General features: G+C 41.3%; 1 protein-coding gene across 6 annotated transcripts in view; it reads right to left on the bottom strand.

Annotated features, from left to right (window-relative positions):
• Positions 1 to 20,076, bottom strand: part of pacs2 (phosphofurin acidic cluster sorting protein 2) — an 84,250-nt gene that overhangs the window by 11,835 nt on the left and 52,339 nt on the right. For 3 of the 6 annotated variants that reach the window (XM_012872235.3, XM_012872234.3, XM_036150994.1), the window contains exons 2-19: positions 17,368 to 17,455; positions 17,099 to 17,188; positions 15,728 to 15,853; positions 11,830 to 11,992; positions 11,485 to 11,558; positions 11,284 to 11,364; positions 9,900 to 9,959; positions 9,646 to 9,800; positions 8,678 to 8,768; positions 7,855 to 7,926; positions 7,627 to 7,751; positions 7,383 to 7,515; positions 5,311 to 5,415; positions 4,879 to 4,985; positions 4,633 to 4,787; positions 4,408 to 4,518; positions 2,075 to 2,183; positions 772 to 804 (exon numbers count right to left, since the gene is read on the bottom strand). In XM_012872235.3, the coding sequence (XP_012727689.1) occupies positions 772 to 804; positions 2,075 to 2,183; positions 4,408 to 4,518; positions 4,633 to 4,787; positions 4,879 to 4,985; positions 5,311 to 5,415; positions 7,383 to 7,515; positions 7,627 to 7,751; positions 7,855 to 7,926; positions 8,678 to 8,768; positions 9,646 to 9,800; positions 9,900 to 9,959; positions 11,284 to 11,364; positions 11,485 to 11,558; positions 11,830 to 11,992; positions 15,728 to 15,853; positions 17,099 to 17,188; positions 17,368 to 17,455 (1,878 nt within the window). The remainder of the gene's footprint in view (positions 1 to 771; positions 805 to 2,074; positions 2,184 to 4,407; positions 4,519 to 4,632; positions 4,788 to 4,878; positions 4,986 to 5,310; positions 5,416 to 7,382; positions 7,516 to 7,626; positions 7,752 to 7,854; positions 7,927 to 8,677; positions 8,769 to 9,645; positions 9,801 to 9,899; positions 9,960 to 11,283; positions 11,365 to 11,484; positions 11,559 to 11,829; positions 11,993 to 15,727; positions 15,854 to 17,098; positions 17,189 to 17,367; positions 17,456 to 20,076) is intronic. The other 3 variants (XM_012872239.3, XM_012872238.3, XM_012872236.3) reach the window with 2 other exon arrangements.

Here is a 20,076-nt window from a genome sequence, read left to right as displayed (position 1 = left end):
CAACCCTCATCTGCAGCCATGACATAAGAATCACGACCAAAAGGCAAGATACACGTGGCAGAAGTTTGTCTATTCTGTAGGGTGACTGGGCTCACCAATAGAGACGGGTTGAAGAGTTTTGTTATCTGAGGGGAGCTCGGAGTAGAGACCCCGTTTCTCCACACTGAAAAAACATCTGCTGAGCGTTTTTTTTTTTTTGGGACATGATTAGACATCTCCATCTTGAGGATTTTCCAGACACGTCTGCCTGAGCGGAGAGTTGAGGCGAACTACAAACTCCCTACAGGGGTCATCGGGTCTGGCCTGCAAAGGCTTTGCAATCCCGACTGAGCTTCTTTCATCAAAAGTTTAAGAGTTATGTTTTAAACTAATTTTAAGTCAGTATACTGACTTATGCCCAGCTCTGTTGTGTTGCATAATCTCAGGCCTGCATCTGTTCATGTTTGGCAAAGGACTGTGTTAGCAAAAAATCTTAAATTTGTTTGTTTTTACCCAGCAGTTTTTACAGTGTAACAGGGTCCAAAAACTTCTCACTCAACTTGGATGTGCCACTGTTTCAGTTTGTATCATTTAAGGTGGTTTCATTGCCCCAGCTCGGTTACTTGTGCATCAAATCTTAACCTGTTGGAGAATAAAAACACTCTGCAGGCAGCTGTTAAGGTGGCATGCTCCGACAAAGGCAGACATGGGTCGAAGGGAAATGACTCTGGCACACAGAAAGCGCATGAATCACCAGTCTATGCAAGAAACAAACTCAATCGACCACAATACCTTACGGCAAAATCAAAATGAAAGCTCTTTTTCCTTTAAAAAAAGAAAACATACAGCAAAACAGATGTTATTCACACACACATCGATGGATAAGACAGAAATGCTAAAGACAGAATACTGCTTACATACAGTGCCTTGATAAAGTATTCGTACACCTTAAAGGTTACCGTGTTTCAGCCACGATCTTTAATGTACGTTTTGTGAACTTCGTGTTTTTATACCAGCAAAAGTTGTTAAAAGTAGAAGGCAAAGCATACGTGGTTTCCAAAATTCTTTAAAAACTAGTCAGAGGCTTTAAAGATGGCTGATGAGATTCATATTTAAATAGGTAATTGACCCGTAAATTTACATTCAGGACTACAATGAAGCTACATGTTCATATTTTAGAATGAGCTAGTGACAGTTCAGGCCTAAGTCCAATTAAGAATCTGTGGTGAAACTGGAAATTGATATTTACAGATGCTCCCCATTGCTGAGCTTTAGCTATTTTGCAAAAAAATAAATTAAAAAAAGTCACTAGATGTACAAAGCTAGTAGAGACGTACGGCATAAGATTTCCAGCTATGGTTGCAGAAAATGTGGTTCTAAAAACTATTGACTCAGAGAGGACTGAATACAAATGCATGCCACACTTTTCAGATTATAAGTCATAAAAATGTCTTTCTACTTTATCATCATGCGATCTTAATATTGACCTATCACACAAAATCCCTGTAAAAGGTATTACATTTTGTGGTTTTAAGTCGACAAAATGTGAAAAAGTTCAAGGCGTATCAACACTTCTGCAAAGGACTGTTGGCAAGCCCCATACCAGTAGAAAGACATTTACCTCATTTTGTTTCCAAAGGGTGGTTTGAATGGAAAGCAGATGAATTTTTGCAATTATTTTCCAAGAATAACTTTGGTAAACAAATCAGTTTTATCGCAGTGGCATTAACAGTTTTATCTACCAGCAGGATCTTTCCTGCACTGGTAAAAGAGTCACAGTAAAAGTATAAGTTCTTATTTCTATAACATATGTCTTTTCCTGTTCATCCTTTATATAGATATAAGGAAATGTGTGTTTTCAAAAGCTGTTACTGTTCATGTTTTTGTCCATTTCTTTCCCCCTTTTGAAAACAGAATGAGCTCCACATTAGAACCATTTGTTAGAGGGAAAACGTAGACTTTAGTAGGCCGTTTAAACAGTTTTCTTAGCTCCCAAAGCCATAATTCAGCTGTCTGTGCAATCATAGATAATAATCATCATTGGAAGTCATCCTTTAAAATGAAATGATGCTGAGAAATCCTGAGAAAAACATACCTCCTCTGCTTGTAAGTGAGCATGGCCTCCGCGATGGGGAGCTGGTGAGCTCCATTAGCTCCCTCCATGTACTGTGTGACCCTTGACACCACATCAGGGCTCTCCTGAGCTGCACAGGAGATGGTCATTAGCACCCGTTATCAAACGCAACAAAAAATTATTCATACTCTTTGAACATTTTTATTTTCTCACGTGACCATAAGCACAAATTTAAATGTGTTTTATTAGGGTTTTAAGTGATAGACCAGCACAAAGTGTCTGCTCTGTATTCAGGCCCCCTTTAAAACTCTGCAGAATCACTTTTTCACAGCAGACTTGTCAACATCAGTTCTGACAAGGTTCTCAATCAGATTTAGGTCGGGACTTTCCGTTCCAACACATGAATCTGCTCTGCTGTACAATTATTCAGACACACGGCAGGTTTAGATTTAATACGGTTTTGGTACAACGGAGAAATTTGTGTCTCACAGGAAATGAGACAGGCGTTAAGGTAGTAAAACAAAGTAAAAGGTGTCAGTTTTGAACAAGAAAACCTGACCATTTCAGAAATGATGTGCACCCTTCTATATCAATCAATGCAGTAATATTTATTAGGGCAGCAATCAAACCCTCCCTTTAACTGCTGTGAAGCTGTTTGCATGTTTCCACCACGATTTGGACATTTTTGTCATGATTTAAAAAAATATATTATAATTTTCTGAGTTGCCGCATTTTGCATCTTTATTATCTGTAAGCCATGATTATCCAATCTAAAAGAAATAAAGGCTTGAAATGCGTCACTCTGTGTGCAATGAATGTGACAAAAAAAATACTAAACTTATAATATTCATTTTCTTTTAGACATACCCCCATGTTTAGGGTCGTCGTCCTGATGGAAGGTAACATGACACAAGCCAGACGTATGTTGCTCCGCCTAGCTCCACTCACATCCATCTGGGACCTCTCCATAGGAATTGTCTTTACTGAAGGCTGGGCCTTATCAAAAATCCTTGCATATGATTGGATAAGCCACTTGTCTGTCATCTTTATCGACGTGCTATTTCAACCACTCACACCGAAGCTAACCCGTGAAGCTGATGAGACCGACGCAGAAAAAAAAAAAAATTGAATGTGTTTGCGGCTCTAGAGGCACGCATTTTATTGACAGTGAGCTGACAGGAAGAGGGGGGAAGACAGGCGGCAAAGCGCCGCGGGTCGGAGTCGATCCCGGGCCGACCGCGTCGAGGACTAAAGGCCTCCTAATATGGTTCCCGCTAACCGCTCCGGGGCGCGTCCGAGTCTGCAGCGGACGCGCCCCGGAAAACAAAAGTTGCCAAATCTGGTCGGGAGAAGGGCGAAAACATGGTTTCCACCAACAAAAGCCTTCAGAGCCGTTCTCTGATGTTCTTTTAATGAAACAATATTAGGTAGATTGGACAACACGGAAGAAACAGCAGCATCAATGTTAACGCTTGCTTCCTTGATGCGAGCCGCCATTGCTATCAAAACAGTCTCACGTCATGGTCGCGTCTCCACTACGTCACATCTATGAAACTCCAGTCCTGCGTCCTGATTGGCCAGACCATAAAATTGGTTGGAGAAATCACTTTCTATGGGCGATGTCCCAGATGTATGTGAGTGGAGCTAGGCGGAGCGACATACAGCTGGCTTCTGACAGGTTAGATGGAAGGTTAAACTAGTGCTAATTCTTTCCCAGAGTTGATAAAGTTTTTCTCCTAGAATTGCCAATCCGTCCATAGTTTCTTCCATCTTCACGTCAACTCTAGCCAGTGTCCTAATCCCTGCTGAAGAAAAGCCTCCCCACAGCATGATGCTGCCACAACCATGCTTCGCCGTGGGGATGTTCAGGGGGATGTGCAATGTTCATTTTCCGTCACACATGTTTTCCAAGCGGGTCAAGCAGGCCATTTTGGCTCCCCCTGGCCAGACCAGTTTCTTCCACATGTTTTCTGTGCCCTTGTCTTCCAACAATGACTTTCCTCTTGCTACTCTTCCATTAAAGGCCAGGTTTGTCGAGTGCATGCCTAACAGTTGTCCTATGGACAAATCCCCACCCCAACCTGAGCTACACCCCTTTTCAAATGTACATATTTTCCTTCCAACCTACCATTTCTAAACCTATTTTTGTTGCTTTGTTGGTCACATAAAATCCCAATACAATACACTGAAGTTTGTGGCTAAATAGCGATATGTAAAAAAAAAAGTTTAGGAGGTGTGCAATATTCAGCGTACCACCTAAAACAACTTCGAAGGTTAAAAACGAGATTTTTCAAGTTGGTGAGGAAATGATCAAAAGCAAAGTGCGTGTGGTGTTGCTTTAGGCGACTGCCCACCAATTACAGGAGCCTCTGGCTTGTGAAACAGATCCCTCCAGGCAGTATCTTGGAACAAACTGTTGTAGCGGTAATCAATCGTGCCGAGGTATTTGGAGACCGGATGCGCACCTGAAGACAGCAGAGACTTTTAGAGATCTGCAGCGTTAGATGCTAACATCATGGTCTTAGGGGTTCTGAGCCGAGCTCATGAACGTAAGCCGCACGAGCCAGACGCTCCCTGACCTAAAGGGATGATGAGGAACCTCATGTAGCCGAGCCAGTCGGGGGTCTTGTGGGAGAGGTGGTCCACAAAAAGCCTCAGAACCGCGCTGAGGTAGTGGTGCGCTCCAGCCACTGCGATCTTTACGGGGATGGGCGTCTGGGAGTTACAGTTGCAGCTAGGAGCAAAGGAAATAGTGCGGTTTTGACTTCGCAAAGGCACACGCTTTACATCTCCCCTAACAGCTGGAATACGAGGGTCAGACTTACAATCTTTGGATGCGAGAAACGATGGTGTTGAAAGCAGCCTGGATGTCGGCTGTGGTGCACGTGCAGACCACCGGCAGATGGTGGTTTTGCAGCAAATCTGACAGATACTAAGAGGAGGAGGAGAAGAGGAACAAGTAAAACAAAAGTGATGAGGTAATTCATATGCAGATAAAATGAAACAAGATTTCAAATCAATGTCTGCATGAATGTGTGGCAACACGGACCGGCGTTTCAAATCTACACAGTAAACTTATAGAGTCAAAAATAGCTCCTGAACATCTGGATGAACAATATCAACTTGTCAGTTCGAGCACTGACGGTTAAATTGGGTCTGAATGGTTCGGGGTCTCTGACCACTCCAGGCTGAGCAGGCACTGTTCAGGAGTTTTGGCTTTTCCGCTCATGCCATTGTTTGTGTACAGAACCTCTTACCTGACCTTGCCAGTCCGACGTGTTGATGAGGATGATGCTGTCAGGAAGGTGGTTATCCGACACCAGAATGTGGTTTAGTTGGTCATAAACTGTTTTTCTTGGGATCTGGACAAATACAACAGCAAGAACGTCAGACCCAGGTTGCATGTTTCTCTCTCTGTCTATATCACAGACACCCAACATCCCCTGTTATTGTCTATTTTATATTTTTATTCATGATGCATTTAAACTGGCTTCCTTGTTGCACTAAATTAAGTTAACTTGGGTACAACCACACCTCTAATTTCCCAGCACTCTACATACAGCACCCTGCAAAAGTATTCACCCCCCTTGGCCTTTTGACCTATTTTGTTACATTCCAACCTGTGATTTAAATCTATTTTTATCTTATTTCATGTGATAGATCTGCACCAAAGAGTCTAAGTTGGTGAAATTAAATGGTAAAAAAAAGGATTTAAAAAAGTAGACTGAAAACTAGCATGTGCATATGTATCCACCCCCTTTGCTATGAAGCCACCAAAAGGTTCTGGCACAAGCATTTACCTTCAAAAGCCACATAATTAGTGAAATGACTCCACCTGTGTGTTTAAACAGAACAATGGGTCCAGAGACTGCAGCAGCACTAAACAAGAGGCATCACTCCACGAAGACCAAGGAGCTCACCCAGACAAGTCAGGGACAAAGTTGTTGAGAAGTACAAGTCGGCATGGGGTTAGAAAAAAATATTTTAATCGTTGGAATGGCCTAGTCAAAGTCCAGACCTCAATCACATTGAGAATCTGTGGTTAGACTTGAAGATTGCTGTACACAAGCAAAACACTTCTAACATGATGGAGCTGGAGCAGTTTAGCCTTGAGGATTGGACAAAAGTTACCTGACTCCGCCAGATAGATTTGCTCCGCATATCCATCTGGAAACCTTCCGTTGAAGTAACTTTGGGAAGGGGCGAAAATACTGGTTAGCTGATTGGCCTATGTTGGTGATAGACGGGCCAAATGAACCAATCAGATTCGTCGTCGCTCGTAATAGAGCGACGACGAAAACACAACCACAAGCCAAGCTACTCTTGCTGCTGCAGGTAAAGGCTCGTTAGCTCAGCAGAGAAATACTCTGTAATTCCGATAAAACTTGCTCGATAGCCGCGCTAACGCTAGTTTCATCGGCTGAAGTCGCCATGTTCTTTAGACTGAACTGACGCGCTTCCCGTTGCGTCACACCTCAACCCGCCTCAAAGCCAACGCTGATTGGACGTTCGTTTGGTGAACGGCTCCAAATTTTCTTTAACGGAGAGTAGCCAGACTGATCTGCGAGTGAAACCTTGAAAGCTCGCGAGATCAGGATGGTCTCACGAGGCTAGGACAAAAGTCCCCGAGTAAAGATGTGGTGAGCTCATATAGGCTGATCCATAGCTGGAACTGCTACAAAAAGGATGGTTGAACAGTTATATACGCTGAAGTCTTCTGCTATTTTGTCCTATATGTTGTCCGCTACATAATAATAATAAAAAAAAATCCCATCTTCAAAGTTGCATGTTCTCTCACATGATCCATTTTAATTCCAGAACATGAATTTCAAAACATGAAAAACGTCAAAAGGGGATGAATACTTCTGCAGGTACGTGTGTACCCAGTTCACCAGTACTTCAGTCTGTCACCATCTTTTAATCCTAAACTCCATCTCAACTCATCCTTCTTCCTCCTCTTCATCAAATCACCCCCATCCTTACTTTCTAATCACATTCTTCGTCCACTCCTCTTCGTTCCTGGTTCCATCTGGGGGGTCCTAAGTGGGTTCAGTCGAAGCCATTCCCTGAACACTTCACCCCCACGCTGAGTGTCTTCCTCACCAAGCCTTCGTCATCTAGTTTCCTCAGATGAGCAATCCTCACACCCACTCCCTCCATCCCCTCTTCCCCTTCCTTCAACAAACCTTAAAACTCAGATGTTTGTGGTGTGGTCCTTGCTAGTAGAAGTATAAAAACCTGAATGTGCAGGAACTGAGACTGGTGTTGAAATCCACTGTGAATAGATGGATAAAACCTTGGTTGTGCAGCTGCAGGTGTATTCTCCCACCTGTAGGTGGCAGCGTGTGTCCAGTGACCGCCCATTGTCCAGGCTGTTGGCCCTCTCGTTCTGGGGCCTGCTGGGCTGGCGCTCCTTCAGGGAGGTGCTGCGACCTCTCCGTCCTGCCAGCTTCGCCTCCTGTCTGAAAACGGAGACAGGACAGCAACACCTCTCGTAAATGTACTTTCTTTTATACTTTTATACTATAAAGAGACTTTTTCTTCCCTGTGGGAATGGGGTCATGGAAATATACCTGTTGGATGAAATGATAAGGGATTCTGTCTTGGTCATTTTGCCACTCGGTGGCAGTCTCTCTAGAAACGTGTCCATGTTGTCCATTTCCAGCTCAGTGGTGGGAGTCACCGCCTCTGGCTGCTCCTGAGGGAAAACAGAAAAATAATCAAATTGCCCAGACGCGCAGGTTATGAACCGAAGGTGAAGGCGTGATGCGGGTCCGGGGGAAGGTTGACTTCGTACTCACATAGGAGCTGTTGTCACGCTCGTCATCGTCTGGAAACTTATCGTTGCCACTCTTGGTTTTATCCAGATCGATCTGACATGAGGTGGCAAGGGGTGAAAAAATACGTGTGACTCAGAACCAGTAATGCTACCATCACAGACAAAAGGTCATAATTTGATGAACATCTGATGATGCTTCTTAGCTCAACAGAAGTCCTACAATTCCCCAGATGAAGCTAAGAGAAGAAATACCTTTATTGTCCCACAATGGGGAAATTGGAGCATGACAGTGGCAAAGACACAGTAACACACAGTTTATAGTAATGATAAAAAAACAAGGCAGTCTAAACTAGAGTTAGTTCTAAAGTAACATAGAATGAGCTTTATCAGAAACAACAAAAATAAAAGTAAAATAAATACCAGAGTAAATATTGCACAATTATTGATAATACGGCATACTCTAGTAAAAAAGATGAAATATTTAAGTTAAACAGAGGAAAAGCACCAGCCTATTTGCAGAACAATATGAGATAATATTCAACATGCATGGTAGAAGCGCAGCATCTTGAAGTGGCTAAGGCGTGTGCAAGTGTACCTCAGCATCTGAAAGACTGTAAACGAGTCATGATCGGATCAGAACCCATGCAACCATTAGCCAAACCACTCAACGATGGAGGAACACGTGACAGACTGAATGACGGCAGCGTAGAAGATGACCAGCAGCTCCTGTGGGAGGTTGCACGTCTGGAGTTGCTGCAAGAAGTCCAGTTTCTGCTGGGCCTTCTTCCCAACAGTGTCCATGTGAGACGAGAGAAAGAAACTGACTCCTTGATGGAGTAACTCACCGGGCTCGGGGGCTCTCTGTGGCTCCGGCTGCTGTGGATGCTGCCGATCTCAGTTTGCGAGCTGGAGAGGGACAGTCCCTCGAAATATGGCCTGAAACAGAACCGGTGTGGATGAAATAAAACATATTGATGGCATATTTCCGTCTTATCTAAAAAGGAAAAAAATAAAATAATCACGCGTTTCTTCACAGCTGATTCACAGGGTCGGCATAATACTCCCTGAGGACGAGTAGAGTGATCTCATTTATATTTCACACCCCATCTAAGTGTGAAGGAGCTTGTTAGCGTTTTAGAGAGCTTCCCAGCAGATGCCAGTCGATGAGCTTTACATATTCAGAAGACATGAAGCATACTTCTGGAAGACATTAAGCGAAGCTCGACTGATTGAGCTAAATATACTTAAACTATTAGACTCTTCTTAACGACAGTAACATTAAGAATTTGAAGATGACTGTATGTTTTTGATATATATGGTGTAGCCCTAATTAGGTGCCATCTGAAGGGGAGGGCAGGTTTATTTCTATAGTACTTTTCAGTAAAAAGACGATTCAAAGTGCTGCAGGCAATAAAGTGCACTATATTCTATTTGGGCAGTCAGGGTAAAGGGAACTGAACATTAATCCACACAAATGAAACTTTTTATTTGTAAAAAAATAAACCCGTTGAAGCCCATGCATGCTTTTCTTTCCACTTGAAAACTATAGATGGATTTGTGTCTATTAAATAAAACCCCAATTAAACACAATGAATGTGAAAATGTTCAAGGTTTATAAATACTAAAAACCTGAATATTCAGGGACTTAAAAATACTCCACCAGATTTTAAACCAGGGAATATGAATAATGTTAATCCAGACATCTCCTTTCGCCTCTTCACAAAATGACCCGGCAGCAGTATGTTTGGTGAAATATCGCCTATAAAATATCCAGAAATAACGAAGCGAAGACATATGAGAGTACACGGCTCACTTCAGTTTGGGTTTTGGTGTGCTGAGGACGCTGTCGTCGTCGTCCAGCTCCGGGCAGCTGTCGCTGGGGTTCTCAAACTCCACGCTGTCCAGATCCAGATCCTCCTCCTCCACCTCAGGAGGCGGCTCAGCGGGGTCCTGCTCCGAGTCCAGCACCTTCACAAGCATGCACAACACACCCTTAGTCACAGGAGAACCATAAGTTATCTGGACAGTGCGAGATATAAAAAAAAAAGAAAAGAAAATAAACTATACCTCATCAGAAACTCTGAAGCGCTTCAGGAGCGCCACCACTCGCTGCTTAAAGTTCTGCTGCTAAAATGCACAGAAACATAAATGTATCTCTGCGTGTGATACACTTCAGATCAGCGCTTTAAAAAAACATTACAGAGGCTATCAGAGGTAGATTCACACTGATGCTGTTCTCTGGGTGCTGGTGGTACGGTGTGTGGAAATCAACGTCGTGACTTTTATGTGACAGACCAACACAAATCAGCACATTGCTGTGAAGCGGTGGAAAAATGAGACATGATTGTTTTACAGATATGCCCATTTCCTTGGATTCGCTGAAATAAAATCCAGCGCATTCAGTGTCCACCTGTGCTACTTGCTGTGTGAAGCCTTCAGAGTTTTGTTAGGGAACATCAGTGAGCAAACAGTATCCGCTTCTGAGGTCCCAACATCTCACTGCAAAAATGTGACCAAAAATAAGTCAAGTTTTCTTGAAATGAGTGTATTTGTCCTTGATTTGAGCAGCAGGTTTAAATGATCTGCCAATGGAATAAGATTTTTGCACTTATAATAGGAGCAACTCATCTAAATCATCTTATTTTAAGTGCAGTTTATCTAATTATCTTATTTTAGGTATAAAAATACCCATTCCATTGGCACATCATCTTATTTATCTACTCAAATTAAGGACAAATATGCTAATTTAAAGAAATTTTTACTTATTTTCAATTCAGTTTTTGCAGTGCTCACAGAGCGGTGTTGAAACCGTTAATAACAAATGAAAATGAGTAGCATGTATCTGCAAATCTACATGACCGGTATTGTCGTCAACCTAAACCAGCAGTCTGGTCGAGAAGATTATTAACCAGAAAAAAAGCAGAGAGACTTATAGTGACTCTGGAGGAGCTGCAGGGATTCACAGCCCTGCACTCCATCGATTTGGCCTTTGTGGAACAGCTTAAAGAATTTTAAAAACCTCTGCAACATTTTCTTTCCATCTCACAATTATATGTTGGTCTGTGACATAAAATCCCGATAAAACATTGAAGTTTGTGACAGTAAAACTACAAAATGTGACAAATAGTAAAGGGTAGGAATACTTTTGCTGAGCACTACAGGACTCCAGTATATTTCCTTGTGTTTTTTTTTTTGATTTCATATAGCGCCTTTTTGTTCTCATGGTGCCGTGTGGTAGTTTTCCTTTAAGCATAAATAAGTGTTTGGGAAGGCGACGAACGCAGAGCCCAAAAGCTATGTTGCTATTAAGTGTTTCCTGGAAGGTTTGATCTCCTGGAGCTGATTGAAGCACTGACAGGAGAAATAAAAAAAGAAAAAAAGGAGCGCTGTCTGAGCATTGCACAGACAAACAGCTTTCTACGAGCGCTTGGTCTCGTTTTGCATCTCTCACCCTGGTGATGGAGGGAGTCCTCACGATCGACCTCCTCTGCTTCTTTGGTTTCCTCACGTCAAACTCATCATCCTCGAGATCCTGAAGGGAGGACAAAGACGTCAGACTCGGGGGCAAAGTTTTCACGCTCATTATTCAAGCGGCTGCTCGGACCAGTCCATCTCCTGACCTTTAAAAGTCACAGCGATCTACTTCGCTCACCTGTCCCTGCACTGCGTCGTCGCTGGCCTCCTGCTCTGACGAGAAGCTCTCGTACTCTTCCTCCGAGTAGTTATCTGCAGGAGATAATAGGCAGGAGGATGAAGGGTTTGGGCGCCTCATGCCCATCAAAGAGACAAGCAGCCAGCTTGAAAAACATATCCAGTGGGAACTACACGCAGGTCGGTATGATAAGTAGTTTTATTATTGCTTTGGATGCCATTTGAGAGGGGAAAAAACAGGCATTCCTGCTTTGTTTACGCCATCAAGCACATCAGGGGATTATGACCACATCACGCTGGTTTGGCACTTTGTTAGCATCAGGGGAGAACGGAAAGTAAAGCCTACCAGAGCATTTGATCTTCTGTCCTCCCTGCAGGGCTGCCTCCTCGTGGTCTATCGGCTGACTGGACAGGGAGAAGATCCAGATCTCTGCCACCTTGCCTAGCATGTCCTTCTGGTTGCTGCAGAGAGGCAGAACCTGGCCTCCCTCTGTCGGATGCTGCATCACCTGGGAGACGCAGGGACAACTAGAATTGCAGAGGCTTAAAGAATATCGTTCCACGTCATATCTGACTGAGCTTTGGCTGTGTTGTAAAGACTTAGAAAAACCTTCGGTATTTATTGGGATGTAACTGTGCAAAGCGGGTAGAGACATACGCTGTAACTGCGGTGAACGGTGGTTCTACAAAGTACTAAATCAGTGGGACTGGAACGCAAGAACTCGGCACAGCATGTTTCATTTTCTTTTCACATTTAATGCACTAATAATGCGTCACGTACGATCCCGGTAAAATGCATTAAAGTTTGTGGCCACACGTTGAATGATGAACGGCTCCCGAATACAACGCCTGGCCAGGGCTCTTTATTATGGTCAGAGCACTTCATAAAGGCTGCTGAGGGTTGCAGAGGTCCGCATTTCAGGCAGGGATATGGGATAGAGGCAAGATCACATCTTTATGAGAACTCGTTTCACAGACGCCTCAGAGCCAATACAAAGATAATTGGAGGGAGGTAACTTGAGATGGCTGAGGAGGAGCAGAAAAAAAGAGGCTGGAAACATGGATTCCCCTCTACACACATCTTTTTGACACAAAGCTTTTGACACTGGATGACAAGATCGATCTGAAAGTATCAATATCAATAATCTACCTATAATGGCCTAAACTAGTTGCTATTCTACCATATTTTGTCTCTGGGAACTGTTTGTCTGTGAGGTTTATTCAAGGTTCCCAGCACTTTAGTTTGTCATCATAATCTTAAATATTTATGACTAAGCATATGACTAATATCTGTAAATGGTAAAAGTTTGTTGTTTATACAATTTGAGCTTGATGTAGCATTAAGGTGAGGACAGAAAAAACCCTGACCTTTAACATACTTGCGCATACACGGATCCACACACATCACTATAGAGACCAAGGCTGCTGAAGAGACCCTTATCATGACAACAGATTGAAAACAATCTTTTATTTCACACACTGTGCTGCTAAGACTGTCCCACATGCCACGTCTTTGAAAAATATCAATATTTATATGAATAAATAGCCCAGAATGATATTTCAATCCACGAAGCGTCGTAAAACCTAGACTACTTCCAGGAAGTTATAGCCCAAGGTTATGAAACTCTCCCTGTGAAAATGTAGACAAGAAGAGATTTGTGTGCAGAATGTGAAGCCAGGAGAGAAGGAGTCAGACAGACAAACAAAAATGTGGACTAAGAACACACAGAACCAAGAAGCTAAATTCAAAATAGGTTAAAATTTGATTGTGTTGTTTTTGTTCACAAGATAGTTGTTTTATTCTCTGATTGCTCACAATTCTTTTAGAGAACTGCCCAACTACCAGCAGCCGCCAGCCTCAGGGAAGCTGAAGGCCTTTCTGGCTGGCGGGTGAGCGCTGATGGAACCTGGAGTAAAAGCTAAGCTGGTTAGCTTATATTTTAATCATGTAAAGCACTTTGCATTGTCTCTGTACTGAATTGTGCTATATAAATAAATTTGCCTTGCCTTGCCTTGCCTTGCCTTGGTTCTGACAGAGGACGTAGCACCTGACCCGACTGGAGGTTCTCTCCCTGACTAAGCTGTTTGCTGGCATCAGCATCTCTCTGCTGGATTCCTTTTTCCTTTGCCAACCTTCCCAAAAAAATTATGGTATTCAAAGTCTAAATTATGTGCAGAATCCCTGATTTACCCTTTCACATGAGGGGGCCATAACGGCCATGTTGATGAAGTTAAAGCTTTGATTAAAAATAAAAATAATAACACCCTTAGATTCCACGTTTGTATGTTTCTGACTTTATGTCTAATAGGTCAGTTATGGTTTCTTTTGGAGAATAGAATAGAAATTGTTTTATTGTCCCACAGTGGGGAAATTCGAGCATAACAGTGGCTAAAAAAACAAGTAGACAGAAGACACCAGGCTAACACTCAAGACTAAATGGTATGAACAAAAAGCTAAATTTAAAGTTAGGCTGTACAGCAGAAGAGAAAGAACCTATCAGAGAGGAAAGAAATTTGGTGCAATGGACAGATGGATGGATCAAACATAATGAATTTAGCTTCTAATATAAGTGTTAATGTTGGGATTCAGAGAATAAATATATTTTACATAGTTTACATATTAGGGTTTCTGACAAAGAGAAGGCAGATACATTTTATATCGTTAATATTACTAATGAGTTTTTTAACATACAATTCTCATTACTAATTCAGTCAAGTGCTACGGTTAAGGATCCACCATTTCTGAGGCTTATCACTTCACTTCAGTCATATGTTATTGATTTTGAAAAATGTCCCACAGAAACATAAAATAGAAGCAAAACTGTTCAGTTTCCCACTGAGCCACATTGTTTTTCCTGTCATCCACATTGGGAAGGCGTAACAATATCAAACTGTTATTTTATCTTTTAAAATCATTTATTCCTGGATCGTTCCAGTTTTTCATCTAAAATGCCTCTCTGCGTTTCTTTCAGTCTGAACGTGTTGCTCTGTGACTAAAAGCACACCTGGGTCACCGTCTTCTGCTCCACTGCACTGATCGAGAGGCATCAGCGAAGCAGCTGCAGGATGACTGGATGATTCAACAGCACCACAGCGGTGGGATCGCACAATTGGTGATTCAGTTCTCCCCCAAACATCAGGACAAGCCTCTCTGTCCCACTGCGTTCGGCCGGGAAAAAACCTCAACTTTGTATCTTCAGCTGAAAATTCAAAAATGTATCTTTATCTTGTGGTTCAGTAAAACTGCATCCAGATTTTTTATTTTTTTTTTTTAAACCTCGCTCTGGCGCCGTATTGTTTTTTGTCTTTTCTTCTCTCAGCTGCTGAGCCTTAACAAGCCCCGCTGAGCTTTATCAGCCATATGGGATCTCCTTTGTGTATCAGCATCACGTGCACTGAAATACAGCCCTTTATTTGTGGAGTCCATGCTTTCTTCAAGCAAAGGATTTTTATTTATTTTTTTGGGATGGGGTGTGATCTGCTTATTGCGTCTTTAAGGAAACATTATTAACTTTGACTTTAGGACAAAACTAGCTGCACCTCTATCAGAACCATTTTTTGAAACGAACCTTTAGACACTAATTGTCTAAAAAAATGTAAAGCCAGGATTTCCACAACACAATAAAAACTTTAATGCATTCTAAAGGGATTTTAAGTGACAGCCCCGCATAAAGAGATAACAGGGGGAACATTTTTGGTTGAAGAAGCTTTAAAATGCCTATAAACTTGGGGTGTTGACTTGTATAGTAATGAAAATGATAATCATAGAAGAAATCAACAAAAAAACAAGACCAATTAATACACTCCAGACCATGTGGCACCATTGAAAATCTTTCAGGACGAACTGAATGTGTCGGGGGGGGGAAAAAGAGTGTATTCTTCAGACTTATTTGGGCAGGTTTTCAAGTGTGTAACTCTAAAAGGCCAGAAGTCATTAAAGAGAGAGCAACAGCAGGCAAAGACTCGCATTATATGTCAAAAGGCAGTTGGAGCTTCCAGCACTCATTAAATTTTCCCAACCTTTCTGACACTAACAGCCTGTTAGAGCCGTATCACCTTTCTGCTCCCACCTGACTGCAGACTACCAAACACACAGGGCAGCACAGGCATATTACTGCCTTTTTTACCCCTCCTGTTCACACACAAACCCCCAACCTCTAGTGGTTTACAAAAAAATGTACCTCTGCAGTAATAAACAGCTTGGACATAAACAAGTGTTATTTTGCAGTGTGGTCACACCGTACCTCTGCCATATCAATAGATCCCACGGCCAAAGTCTTGTAGCCTAAAATGGTTCGATTCTTGTACCTTTTCCGTCTTTGGAGCATTATCTGCAGCTTGTTGCCTTCTCTTTTAAGGAAGTGTGGGTACTGAGGGAACAGAAACGTGGAAAAACTGAAAAAGGCATCAACACCATTTAAAAGTATAACTTTCAGATTGACAAATGTTTTTTTCTTTTTGCCAAGAGAAAAAAAATAAAAACACAACCAAATTTCATATCCAAAACAAGTAGAGCGCCATGATCACAACCAGTCAATACTGAACAGCACACGGGATACAGGTTGTTATATGATCATCTTTTTGTCAGTTCTAAATTTTATTTAAAGATTGGCTACATCGAGCTCGCTTCATAGTAGATCTATTACCCATTTTTACAAAAAGGACACGTTGATGCAAAAACTAACTCAGATCATGTGTGCCATGATGAAGAAAAGCAATGTTAGATATTGAAAGAAGGCATAAAAAGTAATCACTTTGATTTCTGACTTGGAGAAAGTTGCAGATCCAATGTTATTATTATTATTTACCAGGAAGTCCCTTGAGATAAAATCTCTTTTACGAGGGAGACCTGGCCAAGAAGCACCAGAAACATATAAAATATCTACACACAGATAAAGCAATATAATCCACGTTATAATCCAACATGGCTGCTCATAAAAAGACGATAAACTGTTGTGTTGCAATTTTGTTGGTTTGTATCTCCTTGATTCAGTAGAAGCTGTCCAAGATCAGATATAAAAATGAAATATAAAATAGTGAAATACATTGTAATTAGCCTGTTGTACCAATGTCATTAATTTCATAGGACAATTTCCTATAGTAATCCCTTGAGTTCAATTGACAGCAAGCTTGGAGTATCTTCAAACCTGCAACTCGAGCAAATATGCTAGATGTGACTTGACTGTGATCTTTGTTCTGCAGAAAATTTTACGCAACATGCATTCGTTGTGATAATTCAAGCTCTCTTGGACGCCCCCTGCTGGTCTGGGGGTCCTAAGTAATCATGGAGTTTGCTTTTGCCTCAGACCGGCTCTGTTTTGGAGTTGAAAAACTCCAAAACATGTAAAACTGTCACAACCTCTGTCCCTCTGTAGAAAACTTTTGAGAAAATTAGCACCGCTAGCTTCTCCTGAAAATAACCAGTGTGTAAATAATACATCAGTATGGGATGTATGTTTTAACAGGAGTGTTTCAAACCATACTTATTGTACCCATTCAACGACTTTACGTTTTCTTTCAACAGCCTATTACCAATGAATTCAAGGCTGAATAGTGATAGAAATGCATTATTTCAACCAAACATCAACATGCTGTGTTTTTTGTTTTTGCTTTACCTGTAGGGAGAAGGTGAGAGCTAGGTCGGTCTCCACTGATCCACTGGGTGGCAGCACAATCTCATGGGACCTCAAAATCCGTTTGGAGCCCTGTGGAAGAAAAGGTCTGATTGAAAAATGTTCCCCAATCTCCATGAGGTAGTCTGTACAAGACTAGAGATTAAAAAACATTTACTGGGACTTTTATTGGACATTGTTGAAATGTGCGGTGTCTACATTCTGTGTTTAATTTGAACATAATCACTAAAGCATAGAAAAACGACGCATACCTGGATCTTGACAGCGATGACCACAGAAATCAGCTCCTTATCAAGCTCCTTCATCACCACCAACTTTTTAAGAGTCAAGCTGCACAGTCTGCAGAGAGACACACACACACACAAACAGACAAAGGCAAAAATGATTAGCCAAGCTCTCCAAGTGTGTTTTCATATGCACAAACAGGTGAGTCATGCATGCGCAACAAGTCAATCTTGCTTGTTTATCAAACAGTGAGATGAACGGTTTACAGGGAAGAAGCAACACAAGCAGAAGCAGAACACCGTGGGCCTGCTGGCATCCTCCAAGGGATAAACAGATTTACTGGTTCAGCCATTAGAACATGATGGGGAATAAACTATTTTTGCAGAGTAATCACATGCTCCGCATTGCAACAGCAATGGCTAATCACTTGCTGAGGCATCTAGAAACTTTAACCTGAGTTGATGATGGTATGCAATTAGATACTTAACACATAAAAGGCAGGTGGATGGAGAAAAACAGGATTTAATAAACAGAGCAGGCCAAGATAAATAGGGTGAGGACAACAGAGAATGTGACATGGAGTAACTGAACCGAGGACTATTTATACTAGGGCTTTGATTACTGGATGCTATACAAGTGAATGAATGGGCTGATGGGAAGCAGCTGTTAAAGACCAGGAATCTAAGGCACTGAGGTAACACCAGTAACTAAAATCACAGGCATAAAATTAAACATAAGCCAAAATTATGAAACCAAACTTAAAGTCCAATAGATTATGACATCTGCAATGTCTTGACCTGGTTTTCTCTGTTCTATGATTAAAAAGGAATATGGGTTTAATCAGATAACATGCTTTTGTATTAACATTCACATACAATAGAAATGTCAATATTAAATCATTATTACACATGGCTTAATTTCTCAGTTTGTTTGTTTGGTAACACTTTACAATAAGGTACACAAAATTTGATTAACTACTTGAGAACGCCTTTGGAACTAATCAGGAACAAATACGTAGATACCCATTACTTACTGGGGAACACACAACCCAGCCTTATGAGCAGACTACTGGTTATTTATTAGGTAATCAAACAGGAATGAATCAAATTGTGTGTACCTTATTGTAAAGTGTTACCATCTCATGTCATTAACACCTTTAGAAATGTGTTTACAGTAGAAAAAAATAAAAATAAAAAATAAAAATATATATATATATATATATATAAAAAATGATTTAGTAATCATCTGACTGTTGCACATACTGTGTCATATATTTTATCACCTGTTCTGCCATGTGATACGTTTTAATTTTAGCTCTGTGTTGCATTTTCAAGCTCTACTGAGCTGCTATCATTCAAATATCAAAAGTTCTGTGGGTAAATTAATTATTACTAAAACATCAAAATAAATTTAGACTAAAGAGCAAATCAGTGCTTAAATGAGAGCTACATATTCATAAATGACAAAAACTGTGGCTTCAAGGAAAAAAAAAAAATCAGGCCTGACATGGTTTCCATTTAAAAGCAAAACATCCCCATACTCCTTCCCACCTCCTTACATCTATACCTTGTGCAGGTTTTTATTTTGAATTTTGTTAGTATGCAAGCTGAATGCTCCAAGAGGGAAAGAGTGGGCTGAAGCTGTCCAGAGTGCAGTTGATGGGCGAAAAAATCCTTGAAGGCACTGCATACAATTTGCTGATACCACAGTTAAAAAAACACAAACATGGTTAGAAATAAAATTAACTGATTCTAAACAAATATGAACTCTTGATTTTGTCCATTGCACGTCAAAAATGTATTGTTATCACCAATGTTGCTAGGTCATATTTGTAAAGTAAAAAAATGTAAGTATTTAAATCAGCTTCAAAGTACTGGTTTTAGATAAACTCCACTATGCCTCGAATGCTATCTATAATAATTTGAGCTTTGGTTTTTAAAGCAGCCAATGAGCCACCTTCATCCAGCCACAAACTCAAAACATGTTTTCTGCAACTGAAATCTAAAAGCTAGATAGATTTTAACCTTTTAGTCTGTACTATTTTTCTCACTCTACTGAGTTCTCCTACTGCTCTCCAATTTGCATTATTTGTTGTTAATTCATCTTTTACCTTTTTGTTCTCTGTCATTTTGTTTCTTCATATTAGGTACACCTGGTCTGGAGTTCTGTTAGCTGTGACATCATCCAGGGGGGTGGGGGTGGGGGGGGTGCATATCATCCACCAATACCATATAACAGAAAGGATTCCTGGAGCTTTAATTGTTTCTTTGGCTAGAGCAATCAGACCAGCAGCTCAGAAACGACTATGGCTCGCCTTTTTTTTTTTTTTTTTTACTGCAAATATTGACAGGCTGGTTGTTTCGATTGACATCATGGCTAAATTACCCTGGGACACAAAAACTCAGCATTAAGTGTCCTTTTTCATCACATGGTGACAGTGGTGTAAACTGGCTGAAACTAGCACTGCAGACAGAAAATAAAGAAAGGAGCTGAGAGAAAGCATGGTACACCAATAACCAAACGTCCACTGTGATTAGGATTTGACCATACATGTAATCTAACTCCTCAGCAGCTCTCCTATTTTTAGAACAGGAAATAGATAGGTGAGGCGGCGAACAAAAGAAAGCAGCGGCAGTATCAGTGGAGGCCTCTTAAAAAGCGCACGCTTTGCTGAGTGCCATAATTATAACGCCGTAGCTCTGCAGCAGAGGGGGTATCAATCAGCCTCGGCATGG

This window comes from Fundulus heteroclitus, chromosome 19 (assembly GCF_011125445.2).
Source record: "Fundulus heteroclitus isolate FHET01 chromosome 19, MU-UCD_Fhet_4.1, whole genome shotgun sequence".
Lineage (NCBI taxonomy): Eukaryota > Metazoa > Chordata > Actinopteri > Cyprinodontiformes > Fundulidae > Fundulus > Fundulus heteroclitus.
The sequence above is the reverse complement of the archived record's forward strand: the minus strand, read 5'-3'. Positions and strand labels throughout refer to the sequence as shown.